Below are 19,356 nucleotides of genomic sequence, written 5' to 3'. Positions count from 1 at the left end.
TCAGTCCTGTGTAATTCCATCTTAGTCTGAAATACAAGTTCTTGAAGAGGTTAACAAATGAGAAGACAATCCTTTACCAAACCAGGATACTATCTCAACGATAATAAAGGAGAAAGACACTGGTAACCACACTTATTGCTGAAAACATTATTTGTTTAAAATTTCAAGAAGAAATGGGTATTGTGTAATATGAGTGTTCGCCTTACGTAATTTAAAATGTATTTTTAAAACACAAATTGTTTTAGCTGTCTGGTAAGTTTTTAAAAGCCGTACACAAAAACTGTTCACATTCATTTATGTACCAATATAAATTGTGGTAATTTTTGCTTTGGAAGTGGCTATTTTTCATTGCTGAGCATGACAAGGTCAATTTTTGCCTTTCAAAAAGCAAATAGCACGCAGCATCTGTTGACATCATTGGCATTCATTGATATAGCTTTTCTCTGGGCATGCAAAAACATTTGGTAATCACTGGAATTACAAATGTTGTTTAAGTTAGGGTTGCTATTCAAATTTTTTTAGTGTATGAAGCAGAAGTAGCCAACAGAAAAACAAGCTCTAGAGCTATAAACATTTTAAAGCAGAAATCCTAAAAGGATAAACTCACTGTTTTGTATTCCATGAGTTCCATCTGTAGCCGCGTAATCTCACTGCGCAAAGCATTTATTTGTTGACTAGCCCTATCCTGATTAACCACCACCTTGTTCTTGATGTTCCGTGCCCGATTGGCATACTTTAAGGTGTTCAAGGTTTCCATGAAGTCTCGATCTGAAGGGCTCACACACGCTATCATGAGCGTTTGACTGCAAGTTACAAACATAGGTCAGCATTACACATCAAGAGTAGACAGAAGCTAACAGGTCTTTAGGTAGAAGATGAAACAATAATAATGACTTGATAACATTTGTGAAAATACTTCTTTACGTAACTCATAGAAGATGACTGTCAACCACAAAGTTCAGCACTGTTACATCTTGTATCACACTAGCATAGCACAGGGGATGCTAAACCATTAACTGTTCTACCTGTAAAACTATAAAAGCAATTAATTGCTGATCCTAGGAATGTTTTTCAAATTATATTCAGTTTGCATAATCATACATAAACTAAGATTTAAGTCCTTAAGACCAGCCTAAAGTCCTAGACAGTGATTTGGATCATGCAGTAATCAGGACTGCCTACTCTCACTAACTCCTGAGGTTCCTACCTACTTAATCTGAAAGTTGCCTGAATGCTCACGTTAGCTGTTCATGCATAGGCAGTTGCACTCAAGGTACATGTTGTCTACATCAGGATCTACCAATATCCCAGTTGCCTGAATTCTCCACTGCAAGTTATGACCCGTTCTCCAACAGAATCCCAAAAGCTAGTACTTACCCTTAGTACATCTAGCTATAACTATTTATTCCGTATATTTGTACCACCACTGCTTAGAGCACTTCCACAAAAAGCAGCAGGACCTGAGCTCTAGGCCCAAGAGGGCTATGAATAACCATCTTCCTTCCAGGTTCCTACCACACCCTCTAGCCATATCATCAAGGGATATGCAGGGTGAGAACATATTCCCTGCTCCAAATGAAAGATTAAGCAGAGAATCCATCAAGAACCAGTGGGACTAGAGCAGAAAAAGGCAAAGAATTCTTCATTCCAACAAAGTGGTTTCATCATTCAACAGGTAGATGGAGAAACTGGGGTCCCTTCCCTCACTCCCTGGAGCACGCACTCATTTCACATCAGATGAGAACAGCCTAGAGGGATCAGAACCAAAGTTCCAGCTGTAGATCATACTCTGAAGGTGCCTACATAGCCTAAATTGTCAACAGATAGGGGAAAACACCTACATTTCATGGACTGAGTCCTCCCCACCAGGCTTTACAGGAATTTGCTTCTCTGTTGAATGTGAAAGCTTAGGTGGTTGCGTTAGAAAGAGTGCATTGTCTCCAGGGCAGTGGAGCAATATCTGCATTAGGCAGACCAGATTCTGATCTTCACCTTCCATAATTTCAGACTAAGACAAGAAAATTAATCTCTGCAAATTTTTGTGAGGCAAACCATTATCTTCACCATATGCATTGGGAAACTAAACTGGAAAGAGTATCTAGCCCAAGGATACAAGAAAGATTATTTCAGCAATTCTTCCTCAGACCTTTGCTTGTTATTGCCCCAACTGTCTGAGTCCTCAAAATAAGAATATGTGAGATTAAGAACAAATTTTTAATTCTGACATCAGGACTACTTGTGCTTTCAGTTCAGAATACAATTACTTTTCTAAAATTCACATGACTGGTTCTGCTAGATGTCTGTCTTGAAAACTGAATAACTTGAACTTCACTTTCCTATATGAATTGTATAATAAACCAGTTTTCAAAATAACTGTTTTACTCCCTTTATTTTACCACTTCTTTAAACTGCTCCCCCAAAGTTATGAATTTTCAATTTTCATACTATACGTTAAATAAATCCTTTCCAAAAACACCAATACTCCATATTCTTACTTGAATAATTCAAGAAAAATTAACATTTAAATGCTGCTTCAGAACTGTTACGCCATTATATTTAAAGTCAGGATTATAGTGAGAATAGTACAGTGATACAATACTATCTTTCATCATCGTTAACTTAGGACTCACTGCAATCTAACCTGAATCACTTTTAAGTATTTGCAAAAGAGAAACTACAATGTGGACTGTAATACCTTGAGTAGAATTTGGAAGGCTACGGAACAGGCTTACAGAAATGTAATCATCTCATTTCCCAGAAGAAAAAACAGCATATTTATTAAAATTCAGCTTTCCCACACTTTTTGATTGCCAAAGCATGGATAAGTAAATACTCAAATAGTGTTAATATATATAACTCTTCCTTAACAGCAAACAGCTAATTCGACATGTCTTAGCACGTGTATCACATAAATAAAAACAGGTGGTGGTGGCAGGGGATGTCCACAAATTTAACATCAGTCAGAAATAGACAGAAAGAATGTATCTGAACATCCATGTAAATGCTCTGGGACAGGATTTGCTATCTGTACATTGTACACTAATCTATGTGATTTCTCCTAAAGGACAGGAGGGGGAGCAGCAGAGCTATATGATGGGAAAATTAAGAGTCGAAATAATATTTCAACAAAAGTACATTTTTAGAAGTAGTTTGAAAGAATGCCATTAGCTAGTGTATTTGATACAAAATTTAGTCAAGAAATACTACTATGGTCTTGATTTCTGCTGATTTATTCATAGTTCTCAAGTTTCTTCCTCCCTTTTACTTGTTTTGCCTGGCTCTTTGATTTTCCTCACACTGCAGTGCTGCAGCGTGTTGCTGAAGTTACGTCTCTGAAGAGCAGAGCACGATTCTCTTCCACTTCTCCCTATTCCTCTGTGAAATGCCCAGAAAACTTCCTGCCCTCCTAAAAATAGCAGTCAACCATATTGGATTAAATAGAGGAATAAGAGTACTATCTTGCTGGAAAATACTCAACTACACTGCCCTTTGTATTTGTATGTATTAATGTTATATGTTTGCTTAGGCAAAGTTTCCAGAAGCCAAAGCCTCTCTTCCTTGTCTGTGCGGCAGGTATACAGAACAGGTTCATACAAATAATGCCAGTGATACAGCAGTTTGTTTTTATTAGGCTCTAATCCAACATCAGATAACTGGACATATGAACCATACCCTAAGATATACAACCTTTACAAAACGATGGCAGTGCCTGTGGTAAGCTGACTCCAAGCTCCTGTACATGGCAATCAGAGCAAACAAATAAGGACCATTTTAAAAAAAAAAAAAGAAAGAATCTCTGAAGAAGAAACTTATCACAGGTTTAAACTATGCTGTAATTTATATGGCTATAACACAGTAACAAAGTTTACCATTTATGCTGTCTATAATCGAAATATGTCTTCATGGAAAGGTCTTGTCCTGGAAATGGTAACTTCTAAGTAACTCGAAGCCTCATGTCTAGTAAAGCTACAACTGCACTGAAAAGAATGATGCAAAAAGCCTCTTTAAAATCTTTTCCCTGCATTGCCAGCATTTATGTATCATGACAGTAATTCATCTTTGGAACCTCTCTCCAACAAAAACAGGAGCTATCTGTATCATTGTTTAATGCTTATTTTACTTTCTGAAGATTATGTACTCATTCATGTTCATTCACAATGAAATACCTGAAATGTAGTTTTCATACCTGTTTCCCCCAAGAGAGTCTTGAAGTAGCCTTGTAAGCTTTGAATCTCTGTATGGTACGTGAGTTGCTTTCTTACTTTTATCTCCCAGTGCACTTATTACATTGCCAAGTGCCAGCTATAAAACACCAAATCATGTAAGGGACAAGTTAGAATCAGTTCCTGAGTAGTTTTATTTTAAAAACAGCTATAAAACAGAGGTCTGCATATTGTGAAAAAGTAATATACTCATGAAAGTTAACATAAAAATTTCAGAAGATTTTTACATTTTACAGTAGACATCTGTAAACTTCCATGCTATCAACAGTGAATCAGATGACTTGCAGCCTGGTTTCTGCAAGCACTAAGTGCTTAGCACAATTTGTGTGCATTGTCTATTGATATCTCATGTCAGTTCTAACTTTAGTATGTGACTGCTTCATGTAACAAGCATTTACTTCTGACTATTATTAAAGCTGATCTCTACTTCTAGAAGTAGCTATATTCTTTTTCAAATTCATTTTTTTCCAATCTGTTTTATGCTAGATTTAGAATAAATTATAGGGCATTTATATGGAAAAAAAATTTCTACCTCTACAGATATGAAATAAGGAATGTCGGATGAAGATTTAAGCCTTTCAGGCTTGAAATTATGCAGTCCACAGCTATCCTACTTAACTGCTAAAAGGGTCCAATTCAAGTTTTTAAACAACCTAACATTTGGCTGTAAAAAAAAAAACAAACATGTAACCGCATATACTTCTATGGTATGCCAAATTGAAGAAATTCCTCTAGATGGCACCCTGTACAGACAGTTCTTAGTCTGGAAAATAGTCTTACTGCATCCAGCAGTTGAAGAACTGCGTATACACCACATTCTGTGACTGCTTTGAAATGTTTAAATCACTTTCAATCCGTTTCCCAAAGCTGAGGGCTGGAATTCACTGCAAATGAAAGTTTTGTGATCATATAAAATATTACTTTCATCACACTGATTTTGAGTTTTGTGCATTCTGTATCCTATTTGTTGAGCATACATCTACGTCATCTAAATACTCACATTTCTGTTGGCTTTGTGCTTGTTCCAATGATGAAACTGAACTAAATTCTCCTTCTCTTCCATATAATACAACCAGAATAACTACAGAATATAACCACTGTCATGACGGCAAGAGAATTGCTAAGAAAGTTCTAGTTGCCAAATACCTCTCTGGTACTACACTAGATCAGAAGAGAGACATGTTTTGATGTATAAAACAAACATATCTCTTTGAGTCTTTAAAAAGAGAACTGCACAGAGCCTCCACACAGCCAAGTAGCTCAAAATAAAGGCATGGAACTACAATCTCCACTGTTAATCACGAGCTCTACTTTTCCGTGTAGTCATTATTAAGTAAAACATTTAATAGTTAATTTTAAACAACTGCACAGAGAGGCAGTACACAGACAAAAAAAAAAAAAGTAGTGATGCTCTAAGTTAAAAAATTTGTTTCGTAGAAGTGTTTTGCCTAGGATTGTTTTACATTCTGTTTCATAATTATAACAAAGAACCAGCATTTATTGATCAGTTAAGCTTATTGTCCACATTTTACATGCCTACACTCCCTACAAACTGCTTGTAATGTTCTCCAATTGTTTGGGTGTTGACAGAATAAAAAAGAAAAAGGAAAAAAGTAAAAGGAATACCTCTACAATATCTTTGAAAAGCTAGAGTAACTAACTGTATTTCATAACAGTTATAAGTACTCTAATTTGCTAGTTAGGGTCTAGTGCAACTGAGAAAGTGTTAGCAAGCCAGAACCCAGTAAGAATCAATATATATGGTTATGTCTCATGCTACAGTCCTTGTTCTGCACATGATGAGTTTCTAGTTTAGGGATTACTAAAAAAAAGTGATCCAAAAAGGAAGAGATGATGATACCAACAGCCTATGGAAACAAATTATACAGTCTTACTAGTCCACAGTTGATGGAAATGCCTTCTTTTGCCCTTTCTCCTGTAGCTCCTGTTCGCTTTAACCGTTCAGATCCCGCTAGATCAACAAAATGGAACTTGGCAGTAAGAGTTTCAAATTCATTCATCTCAGAAGATTCAGATATTATCCTGTTATCAGTGGTATTATCCTGAAATAAACAACAACCCATAAAACTTGGTAAGACCTTTCACATTATCATTTGTCTACTGCAATGTTCAATCAACAATCATTTACCTATTTGTGATGTCCACCTCCTTCCCTATTTACTCATTCTCTTATGACAGTATCAGTATCTCTCAAAAAACTGTCTCCATTTTAGTCATATCCACTAACATCCAACTCTAGATGCACATGAATACCAATCACTTCTGATTTGGGCTACAATTGTTTCAGGACAGGGGAAAATGCATATATTAAAAAAAAATACAAAACTCATCAGCAAGTAGGGCAACAAAATCTCCTGGAATGAGAGTTTTAAATCAATTGTCAAAGGAAATACATTTTCAAAGAAAAGTATTGATAACATTACTGTTTGTAAACCTGCCAAATAACCGAAAGATATTTTGATTTCATACCTCTCTAATCCCCATTATCAGCTTCCCTGTGGCATGATTCTTCATTTTAGGAATTATTTTTTTAAGCCAGTTTTCTTAGCAGACATTATTCCACTAGCACTTCTGACTTGACCAGGAAATAAGGACAGCAGAGGGAATACGGAAGACAGAAGAGGTCCCTTTCTTTTTGCCCCCGCAGGTAAGCTGTAAGGACCGGCACTTGGCACGTGCCTACATCACTGCAGGGAGTCTGCCCAGGAACGCACTGCGCTACAGGGAGGCATCACAGCCTCGGCCTCAAAGCACAGCAGTAAAAATACCTTTTTTCATTAAATAATCCCAAGCTTTTTTCTGTCAATTAGTGTAGCTGTACCATATACTGCGGAGATTTATTTTACTCTAAGTGTAGTTAGACCTGCTGTCATGAAAGCAACACTGAATGAGAAAAGAAATCTCTAAATCACGCTGTTCCCAACCTTCCTGCTAAAATACCTATTGCAGGGCAACTTCTACCTGCTTGCCATGGCAGCATGTAATAGGCATATATCAAGTGTATACTGGATTTATACTCACATACCCCAATCTATAGGCTTTATTAGGAATATTCTACCAGAGTAAGCATGGATTGTTCTGTTTTTTTCTTTAAAAAACCCTCAGGTATTCTGTGGCAATGATCTTAAAAGATCCTTAAGTCAATCAGTCCACAGCTCCCTCGGTTATTGCAAGGGGTAACGCGTGTGGCTGCAGACCAAACTGCTCTCACAGTCCACTTCACACTTCTCACGTGATCTCCTTTTGTAGCAGTTTCAGAAGAGAACAGGAGTTGTGCCACTTCCACGAGACTAGGCTATCGCACCTTTTCGGCTATTTGGACATATATGCCGCTGGTGGATCATCCTCTCTTTCCCGGCCCTCAAAACAATGATTAACACATCCTTTCTCTCACGCGCTCATTTAGTAAATCAAACGTACGTCCAGAAACTTGCGAGAAGCACGGATGGCGTGAACGCAGCACGAGGAGCGGCGCGTCCGCACGCTGCAGCGCTGGCTGCCTGCCCACCCCAGGCACCGGGGCGATGCACAGAGCCGACACCGTCACCCCAGGAACTGCGTTGCCCTAGTAACAAAGGTCTCCCAAAACTGTTGTCTCCAGACGGCAGCAACAACAGAAACTGGAGCTGCGGCTCTCCTGGCCACCCAATAAGGGCTCGTATTAATTGATATTCCGGGAGCATTCAGAGGGCAATGTCAGGCCTGATCTCTACTGTCCTAAGTACTGCAGGGAAAGAAGAGAGTGCTGTCTTCAGCTTCAGGATCTAGCAATGTCCTGCTCCAGACAGTCAAATTATCTTGCTCATATCTCCCAAAAAAAGAATGAACAAAACACATTTTGACACAAGGCTGAAGGCAGCCGCCTATTCCTCTTTGTAACACAAGCTGCTGTTCAAATCCAGGCAGGGCCAGGCAAGAGTCCTGTGGCAGGCTCAGCTGGTGGGGAAGGCTGCAAGTGCACCAGAAGAGGAGGATTGCTGTGCTGACAGCCTGTGGGAAACAAGGCTCCCAGGTGAGTTATCTCACGCCCCAGTTACACAGACAGTTTTCAACCAAACCTCCGAGCAGACAGCGTCACCATGCAGTGACCAAGGTGCCCTATCTGGGCTCCGAGTGTGATGCCAGTCCCTCCCAAGTGAGAAGACAGACAGCTGCCCCCACCACCAGGTCCACAATTTCTGCGTGGAAAGTAGGAAGAAGTGTTTTTAACGTGTATAAAGCAGGTCTACATACCACAAAGGACCAGTGAGTGACCCTAGTTTTGCCTGCAAACGATTATTCGTAGTGTTAAAAAAAGCAACCCCCCAAAAAAGCACTACAAGTTCACACCACTGTTCCACATGCTTAAAAAAAATCATATCTATGTGTAAAATCCTAGCCAACTCCTACTTAGGAGTTCACCAAAATAAATCTTTAAAAGTTTTGATACATTTAGAATAATCAAATTAAGCCCTCCTGAAGGTACTGTAGTTTTCAGTAGTATGGATTTATTCAGAACTCGTCTCTTTACAAGATACACCAATAGCAACTAAAAACTGAACATTCACATGAAAATCTGTAGAACAGCTCCATGTATGTTCACAGCTTAAATTTCAGGTTAAGTGCATACACTTAACAACATATCTGAACCCTGAGTATATATCTATTTAAAATAAATACACTAAGTTTCAAAATCAAATGCTTTTCTACTTGGCTTCTTGTTGGATATTAACACTTAATATGGAATATCCAAGCATTTTCAGTTAGCTGACTGCAGGCTTAAACCCACTAACCACTACACTTAAAAATGCTTTCCCAATTAAAGTCAAATTACATTTTAACTTTCTTACTTGTGTATGTTGCAACGAAATACTGAAGAAAACGCTAGAGGAGAACAGGCAGGTTCATGTAAGAGGCTGCAGTTTATTGTTGCCTCTGGCAAGAGGATGGTTACATATGCACAGATTAAATCAAATTATTATAATGCTTAGCAAATTCATCAAGCATGATGATGACTGTAGCATCTTACTAAGTGCAATTCAAATAGCAGTGGCTGCCAAAACAATATTCACATTTTGAAAAATGGTTACTAAAGTGAAGTTTAACAACAGCAAAAGTACGTACAGTGTTAAACGCAGGACAAACTCTGGTTTGACATAAGTGTATAGTAAAGATAGCATGTGACCGTGAGCTCTGAACATTCATCTGAGTGCTGGCAGTTGTTCGAGACAAAGCCCCCAGCTTCAAGCACTGCATCATCTAGAAAACAGACAAGAAGCACATTGCATTGCTTGCAGTTTAAATAAAAAGTGTTCCTACAACACTTACTGTTTTGGATACAAATAAGCTTTTTCTCTTTGCTAGGATTTCAGTTCCTACATGCCAAAAGCACAAAGATTCCCAAGTAAGCAAACTAAAAGTATATTTTTTTGTGGTTTTTGAAAGAAAATACTTAAGTCTTTGTACTTCTCTTGTCACTACTTGTCACCACCCCTCTTTGTACACTACTATCCCCGGTAGTAACACAGCAATCTTCCATTCACCTGTGGCAAAAATGTACAATTTTTGTACTTTGTACAGAAGTGTACAGTACAATAACATTTGTATTCAGATTTGCAATGTACATGAACGGCAGTTTACCTCACATCAGTCAACATGCAAAGCTTTCCTGTCACAGGAGAAATAAAATATTTAAGATTTGGGAGATCAGATCTACACACATACCAAAGTTTTCTCTCCCAGCAGAACTATATAATTAGCAAAAGTCTGTTTCTAGCATTACATGAAAGTGGTATGCACCTAATATCAAACATTTATCAGATTTAAGTCTACAGAAACTAAAGAAAATTAAAACTTCAGCTAAATTTTACATCTAAATTGTCCAAGACACAGATGTTAACAAGCATAACCTCTATTTTTAGTGGCTTATCAAAACATATAGACAACATTTTCAGAATGCATTTGGTAAGCTACAGAGTAATTTATTTTCAATGATCACCTCCGATTCTCCATTCACCATTCGGGTAGTAACACCCACTGTATAAATTCCTCCTGCTGAATCTTCATGTATTTTAATATTTGATTTTTTATTCTTTGCATCAATATCACGTGTGGTATCAAACAGATCAAGAATTTCTTCATTGTAAAGCTGAGGAGAAGGAAAAAAAAAAGGGTAAAAATGGCACAGTACTTTAGGAAGGAATTCCTCCAAAGACTAACAAATCTACGCACAGCAGATACTGTTCTAAAAACCCAAATGCAAAAGCTCTCAAAAAGAGGATGCTGTGAAACATCCAAACGTACAAGGACAACAGGATGACAGAGCAGCTGCAAATTAAGTCGCCTGCACACCTTACTATTATGATGCCACCCAAAGAAGCAGTAACTTCCTCCACATAGTCAGATCTGGGAGAAAATTCTTCGGTGGGACCAGGCAAGGAGTCACTCGATGCCAGCAGAGCGACGGCGGCAGTGTTTTCGGTGGCAGGCACCTTGCTGTCTTCAGGTTTGACCTTGGGCTTTTCTTTTGTTTTGTTAATTCTGCTGCACCCCTCTCCAAACACTTCAAACTCACTCCACTTGCTCTCCCTGCCATCACACCTTTCCTCATCTCCTCTCTCACACCTTAGTAATTTTACGTGTCTCTCATTTAGATAAACTGTTCCTGCCCTGGAAGGAATTTAACATATAATAGTTTTTGTGCAAGCTGCTTATTAAAGACACCAACCAGCAGGCCAAAATTTACTATGGCATGGTTTCTTAAGCAGGACTTTTGTACTTTCCTCTATACAATACCTATACTTTGGTGCCCCAGATTTAGTTATAACTTTCAGGCACAATCAATGTGAGCAACAGCAACTGTTTACATGTTTCAGGCTGCTTGAGGTTTGCTGCCCATACTTACCTGAAGGTACATTTAGTGATCTTTCAACTCAGTATCATTAGGCACATCAGACTTTTAGGTCAGTAAATGATATCAGAACCAGCAAAGACATCAGAAATTACTATGCAGTTATCTGTGTTAGAGGAGATGGATTACCATTTTATAAGAATGTTCTGGGTTTTAGGAAAGGTCTTTTGATCCAATTGAAGATATCAGGGCAAACATTTAAAAAAAGGCAAAACAAACAAACAAACAAACAAAAACCCCAGAAAAAGCAGTGTCCCATTGGGAATCTCATGGCTCAGGTCTCTGCTTGATGTACACTGGAACAGTTCTAGTGTCTTCAATTTGGTTATACCAGCTCACACAGAGCTTAGGTCAGACTGATTAAATCCCTGATCAAAGTCCCTAGCTAAAAGCAAAGAACAATGGCAATAGATCTGTATTCTCCCAATGTACCTTCTCATACACTGAAAGCAAGAGGCTTTCTCCTCTCACGAATGAAAATCCATCCTGAGAAAAGGCTCAGCGTTTGTGAATGTGATGTTTTTAACTCTTTATATATTAAAAAGGAATTATATTTAATTATTAGGCATAAATATTCTAAGTAGGAGCCTTCTTACTAATGTTTTGCCTTGTTAAGTGCAAACAAACTGATGCCACAATTTAGAGAGGATCCTAATAATGCACCTACAATTTTGCATTGAACTGCATATGCCTATCCTTTGGAAAAGTTAGCAGGAAAGCAAGGAATTACAAGAGGCAAATTGCAGCAAACTAAAGAAAAGCAAGGAAGTATCAAACAGAAGTCACTGTTCCCAATAGTTATCCAGCTGTCAGACTTCAAAGTTATTCCAAAATAAAATGTTGCTTTAACTTGTTCAATGACTACATTACTGTTTCTGTAATCCAGCTCTAATGGTAGATGGATGGGGGAAGAAGATACTTTCTGATACAAGAGTAGTAAGGAATTCAGAAACTACACTGCTTACTACTCCTTACTAATGTTGCAGCTGCCTAAGGAGGAACGAAGCTGCAGCTCCCCGATGTTCAAACAGAGAGAACAGAAGAGTACAGCATTCCCACGGCCCAAGCTCAAGCCTTGACTCTCTCTAGGCAAACATTAGCCAGAGCGACAAAGAGCTCTGCTTAAGGTTAGCAGTGACAAACCTATACCAGTGCGAGACTAATGCCTGCTTGTTAATCTTTAAAACAATTATAGGAACATATGACTAAAGGACCTAGTTTACTTCAGCAGTAATGAAACCAACAGCTTTTCTCTTGGGTAATATAAAAGATCATCTAAAGTTGCAAATACTGAACTAAGTAATACACATTTACACCTGCTCTTCCTTAAATTGATTCTTCTTTTTTGTGTGCTTAAAGTATTAGATTGTGCAGCTTGGTAGTGGATGTAAACAAATATGTTACGGCCAAATCAATCAATTTAAAAAATAGTTCCATGGGCAGGAGACCAAGCATAAAAGCTGCAAGACTTAAACCAATAGCTGCTGCAGGTCAGAAAGACCACAGATGTTATGGTCTCCCTTACTAGTCGCTGTGTCTACAAGAAAACACAAAGGGAACAGATTTTCCACAGCACTGACCCAGGTTTCCTCTGGGCCTAATGAAAGAGGGAACAGGGATGCAGAAGCCCAGCCCTAAACCATTGCGGGTCACAGAAATAAGTATTTTTATGCTAGGTTTCTTCTTTGGTGAAAGGAATATAACAAGTCTCCTGAACAGATTTTGAAAGCTAAAGAAATCTATGGCAAAGTGACACAGGCAGGAGAAGTATGGTCATTACTGTAAAGAATTACAGACAGGAGCAACATGCCCCACAAACAAATGTGTGCTGCAGGAAGGGGTAAGTGATGACTAATATAACTATTCCTACACTTCAAAATAACACTGTAAGGGGAACTGCTAAAATAATTGGAATAAGATAAAAAGGTTCTTTTTCATAAACTGAAGAGCAAAGCAAACTCCAAAAAATTTCCTTTTGAAATCTTGAAGATCAATTCAAAACAAATTGTGGGAAAAGAATGTAAAAGTAGCAACCATAAAAAAATGTTTAATTTGTTTTCCAAAAACCTACATGAAGTTACACAGATCATTATTTACCTCTAAGAACTGTGCATTCACTTTAAAATCTGGAGGTGGAAGTCCTTGTTTAAGAGCAGCTTGTTTTTTTTCTTCAATACATCTGAAAAGATGTTTAACAGCACGTGATATAATGCCTTGTTCCTCTTCTGTTATGTTGACATCAAACCCAGTGCCCATGGTGTACGTTTTTCCAGCGCCTGTCTAAATTGAAAAAGTAGTCACTAGACCATGTTAATAGTACCGAATCATCACAGAAAAATGCAGTTTGTGAACACGAGTACTAGACAGTGACTACTACGTCACCTTTACAATATTAACATGCACAACAACAACAGGTCATTTTGAAAAATGGATAAACATTAAAGTTGGACAAACTCTACTGTTTATCCACCAATCACATATAAGGCGGCAGGGACCAGTTCAATTTTTCATAACCTTTCCCCTACAAGCTTCCTCTAAGCTGCTTACATCAGCCTTGAGCTATCATGTCTGAGGTCAAAAGAACAGTTAATGTTTCCAACTGAGACTGCTAATTAAGGCATGTATTTTGGACATAGAAGCGGCATTTGCAATTCTTTACTGAAGTAGATCAAATGACTCTCTTAATTATGACGTCTGAATATCTCACGTAGCTATTATCATTGTTCTCAATTTATAGACAGCAGAAAAATTCAAGCTGTACCTCCACTAGGAAAATAGTTAAACATGAAGTCATATAGAAGACAAAGTAGTGTTGTGTTTTCACATAATTAGTGGGTCAAGTCTAAGACAAAGCTAGTATCACACACCTGAACACAATCTACTAAATTAGATCTGCAAACTGCTTTGTTTCACTAGGACTAGACTTCACCTAGCTAACTTGAGATACGACATTTAACAGTGGTGAAATTCAGCATCCAAGACCAAATTTTATGCAATCAATTCCTAAAGGAATATTCAGAAGACAATAACACATTCTCTACATTGTGCTCAATGACATTTCAACTTTGAGAAGTAAAATGTGTGCCCAGTGTACTGAGAAGGTGTGTTCTCTGTGAAAAGTTCTCAGACTTTGGAATCCAATCTCTACATTTTGCCCACAAACAAGCAATATGGCCTGAAGTTCCCTTGGATCTCTTTTAAAAATGTTCCTCTTCCTAAAAGCATCTGAAAATGCAGAGGAATGGATACTTGCTCAGAAAGGAATCTCAGTACAACCTATCTCTATATATCAGCTGATTAAGTCACTGATTTGTATCGCTGCACTGGGGTGAATTCAGGAATTAGTCGGACTCATGCTATTTTCAGCATCACTATTAATTCAGACCTACTGCCTATATACATCGTCTGTGTTTCAACCGCCGTTTCACACAGAATCTATACAAACTCCTAAACAGTATCCTACAGAATATCTCATTTAAAATAAAAACATGATGCTAAAAGACAAGTTCATGAATTCTGAAATTTAAGAGAAAGATCAGGCACAAGAAACTGTTTATTCCAAAATAAATACTTTAAAATAAAATTGTAAAGCTTACTTGACCATAAGCAAAGACAGTGGCATTATAGCCTTCAAAGCAACCTTCAATCAGTTTTTCTATACATTGTATATAGATCTCTTCTTGCTGTGAGTCAATGTTAAAGACGTAATCAAAAGTGAAGGCCTTATCTTTTCCCAGGAACACCTGAGGTTCACCAGGTGTGACAGATGTACAAATATGGCATCCCTCAATCTTCTCTTTGGCTAGCTGTGGTCTAATTCTGTTTCGGAAGAGACAAAAAGAACTATTAGAAATTATCATTATCAGAAAGAGGAGCATAGAGACAATGTAAATAAGAGATCTGAAAAGAATGCCTTACTGACTGAAAAATTAAGAGTCTTTCATCAAGCCAGGAAGCTTCCAGCTGTCTGAGCCACAGTACTGACTGTATCAGAGCCCCACTCATACAACTGTTCATGCAAATTATGTTATCTTCCCCGAAGGTTCAACTTCAAGTTGACGACCTGCCTAGAACTCTGAATGTTTCTGTATATATACACCATGCATTACTAAAAAGTAACTTGCATTATCTGTTTCAGACTGTGAAATTACACTTTCCAGTTTTATCATATTTCTTCATGCTTTCTGGTAAAAATGGGTTATTTTTTTAATAGCAACAGAAATATGAAAAAAACATGGGATAGTTTAAGTAGTAATTTGGGAGCAAGGACTCCCCCCAAAGCCTACATATCATCTTAAATGAAAGCCTCCTTGCTATGGGAGCAAGGAGAAGGCTCACATTTCTTCTTTTCCTTTGATAGGAAAGGAGCTTTGTCACAACCAGAACACTTCTGTGAAATGTCTGGTTTCAGTGAAGCAGCATACCTTCAGAAGAAAAAAAACCCACCCAACACAGCCATCTCAGACTTCTTATATTCTATCATTTAATTACTCTGCATTCTTAATACTCTTGTGGTCTTGTCAAAATTGAATTCCTGTACTAGCTCTGTGACTAAAGATGACTGTGGAAGTTTGTGATTCAATTGGTTTAATGGTTAACTATCAGAAATAATACCTCTGCCCAACATATTATCCTAGCTGTAATTAGCTAATAGTTTGTTTACAAAATTACCTTTTTTTTTTAAGTGTTTCCAAGTTCTCAGAGCACCACCAAATTTAAAAAAGAAGTGTGCAACTTTTTTAAAAGCCAGGGGAACAATAAGGCTATATATAAGGGTGATAAACATCAGCAGCACAGCTACATAACAAGCAAAATCACGGAATGTTTTCTATAGATTCTCCATTTATCTCAAATTTCAAGTACCTATATTAACCTTGGTGCAGCTACTTCCCATTATACAATGTCAAAGCCGAAGATGTATATACACAGACTACACTTCAAAGGCCCATATTCATTTCATATTCTGTGCTTTAAGGGCCATATCTACATTAGCGTTTGGTTTGGAGTAGCTGTGCTGTCCTGAAAAATTCCCCCGACATCTTCACTCATCACATGTTCCTTTGGATCACAGAGCAGTTTCAGTGTGCACAAATTACACTCCTTTCAGAGGAAACTAAGCCGAAACACTCCACTCCAGACACATGAAACTTGTGCCAAAATCTAATGGAAACATAAGGACCCAAAGCTACCTACTGATCTACTGCGACCATGCCAATGTTTGCTGATGTGGAGAGAGCTCGTCTCCAACAACTCTGAGCTGGAGATGATGCAGACTAATTCAAGTTATACCAGCACACGTATACTTTAGTTCAAGTTAGAAATATCCTGTAAACAAAAAATAATCACACAGAGCACGATGTATCTTCTTTTTATTGCAGATTACAAATGCTTCACCCAGGGATGTGCATCACTGTCAAGAGTATTTTTCAGAATTTTTACTCTAAAGGTTTCATTACACCCAACTGTGTGACACTACAGAATAGCCATAACTTATTTGGAAGGTTTTCTGCACACTAATTCCCTTCCGGAATGTTCATTAATGATCAGGAGGTACCTCCCTTGTCAGCATGACCTCTCGTATGGAGTAGAAATTAAACAAACCTTTGAAATACATTATTAAAGGAATTATTATATGATGTATAAAATAGGCACAAATAGTTTACAAACAGTATTTGCATTTAACAACATGGTGTGTGTAATATAGATCACAGATTTTCTCTCTAATAACATAATCATTATCATAAGGTTTTTTCCCCCCTTAAACAAAATAAGAATGCCAAAAATAATTCAGGAGTTACATAGCTCCTTCACTAACAACTTGATTCACTAGCGGCTGTGTCCACTAAAAACAAAACCTGATGAACATGTACCTAAGCTTGTAATAGATTTACTTTGTTCTAGGCTAATGAACATTTTCTAATAAAATAGCTGTTATTTCTAGGTAGAGAGAGAAAGTCTTCAAAAAGATATCAATCATATGCCTTTCCTAAAAGCACTCTACACAACTGGAAAAATTGAGCAAATAAAACATTGTAGCATGCTGCCTACAACACTTAATGTTTAGAAAATGCCAATTTGGTAGGTTATTCTACTGCCTTACTTTAATGCCATGAAGTCAGTCAGAGGGCAAGCTTCTTTTTAAGACTAAGCACTCATTCTTTCACTAATCCTGTGCAGACAGCACAAAGGCAATCATTTGTTCTTACAAGCATGAACACTGAGGGCTTCTAAAGCTCCAGAGGTACTTCCTGCATTGTTTTTTTGTACAAGGAAGCTTAAAAAGACCTCTTCTAAAAAAATCAAGATGGAAAACACATTTTCAAAATTAAGTAACCTTTTGTGCAGCCCAAAACCCCAACTTCCCTCCAGTTCTGAAAGGCTTTTAGCACTACCTTTGAGAATGAAGGTTGACAACTAAAAAAAAAAAAAAAGTTTTTCCTCATATATTTTCATTCTATCCTTTAAAAAAATAAGTTCAAAATTAATTTTCTGCAGAGCAATTGATGCAATTATGACAGGTGCTGAGTAATTTTCTCCTTTCTACTACTAAGTAAAGGCTCAGAGTGACCACAAAGAGGAACAGCATGCCTAACATATCAATGATTTGCATGATAATTATTGCAGTGATGACAGGACTGTCAAGAGAGCAGTTTCAATGTTGGGTTTCAACTGTGGAATCTTCCCATGAGAATCCTCCCAGCTAGCTCCCTGCCTTGCAGCCGGGCAGCACCTCCATGTGCTCTGCTGCTATAAAACCTGAGGACAACAGCAAGCTGCAAGTGCGTTAGGTATTACCATTATCAGGCCACAGCAAGATCCTATTCCAGAGACCAGTTGAGCTGATGGAAATCTGTGTCACTACTAGCAGCTTGTTAACTGGCTCAATCACTTCCCCTGGGTTGTAACACAACATCCAGAGACCCAGCAGTGACGACTGTGTCCTTCCTCCCTGACCACTAAAACCAAAAGCAGTGCTAAGTGAAAAAGGAGTACTGCATCAGCACATATGCAGCACAATAACAACAAAAAATCAAAACAAGACTCGTCGCATCAGGAAAGCTTCACCCCAAAGACAGGCTCTCTCCTCAATTCCGTAATTGTTCTTACACAATGTCCCCCTCTGCCATGGAGTAGGTAGGTAGCACCCAGAGACAGATTCCAGTTGTGTCACTTTTGAAAGACATCTTCCCAAAAACTGATGTGCACACAACAGTCTTCATCACCCAATCCGAAGTCTGCTCAAGGGATGCTTCATGCTCTGAAACCCATATAGGTCTCCTGATAAGTTTTGCAGCAAGCTAATGCTATGACCTTAACGGGTAAGCAACAAATGCCTCACCTTCAACCTGATTTCAGGCCACTTAGCAACAGTGTGAGTGGACTACTTGAAGTTCATGGCTCTCAAAAAGTACTACCATTCACACTGAACGTGAGGTCTGGCAAGTTGTAGTCCTCAAGCAAGTCAGCTTTTGCTCCAGCACTGCCTATAGGAACATTTCCTCCTCCACGCCACACATCAAATGAGACAGTGATTTTTATTTATTTCTTCCTGCTTACAGCCAAACCTTTCCCACTCTCAAGTCTTAATGTGGTCACTTCTCCCAGCAAAGCAGGCAGTGCCCATGCTCTAAAATGTGAAAGAGTTCATTTTGGTCATCTCTCCTTGCCCAGTTTCCAGCGTGGAAGTCTGCCACTAGGATTTTTCTCCAGGACTAATTTGACTTCACCCATTTTGTCTCTACAAGGCCCTATCTCACCTGTTTTTCCGGCTACTCTCTTGATTGTATACAATTAAGTGTTTTCTACCTATTTCCAATCACGTCTCCTTAGATGTGGCAATTTCCCAAACATTTTGCCCTGTATCCTTCCCTCTCCAAAGCATGAACACACCCAGCTCTTGTTTACATGTATTTTGCAGAGCCTCCAAGCCACACACATGAAACTTAATCCCTTAAATATATTCTGCCTCAGCACACTGGGACAAACTGTCTAATTAGGAAGGGCTAAAATAGACAGTGGTGGCACAGTAATGCACTGTATTGTACTGGAACTAATCTCTCAGTAGAATAGGTGCACATTGTCTCTGCTAAAAATATTGTCAGCTAGAACGGACTCAGATAATACAGTTCAGGGGCTACAGCAATCAACAGGTCAATACTCTGTGTTATGCAACACAGATTTCCCAGAACTGATTCTTGTTTAAACCAGATATCATAATACCCT

At 38.2% G+C, this 19,356-nt stretch overlaps 1 protein-coding gene across 1 annotated transcript in view; it reads right to left on the bottom strand.

Moving 5' to 3' along the window:
* The window catches only part of KIF21A (kinesin family member 21A), a gene marked incomplete at both ends in the record, with an annotated part of 102,474 nt that overhangs the window by 44,720 nt on the left and 38,398 nt on the right, over nt 1-19,356 (bottom strand). Inside the window, 7 exons of the mRNA XM_082011450.1 lie at nt 608-803; nt 4,187-4,302; nt 6,119-6,286; nt 9,348-9,482; nt 10,222-10,371; nt 13,231-13,413; nt 14,730-14,952. Coding sequence (XP_081867576.1) covers nt 608-803; nt 4,187-4,302; nt 6,119-6,286; nt 9,348-9,482; nt 10,222-10,371; nt 13,231-13,413; nt 14,730-14,952 — 1,171 coding nt within the window. The remainder of the gene's footprint in view (nt 1-607; nt 804-4,186; nt 4,303-6,118; nt 6,287-9,347; nt 9,483-10,221; nt 10,372-13,230; nt 13,414-14,729; nt 14,953-19,356) is intronic.

This window comes from Phaethon aethereus, assembly GCF_964289735.1.
Source record: "Phaethon aethereus genome assembly, chromosome: 1".
NCBI classification, from domain to species: Eukaryota; Metazoa; Chordata; class Aves; order Phaethontiformes; family Phaethontidae; genus Phaethon; species Phaethon aethereus.
This window is presented reverse-complemented; position numbering and strand designations above follow the sequence as displayed.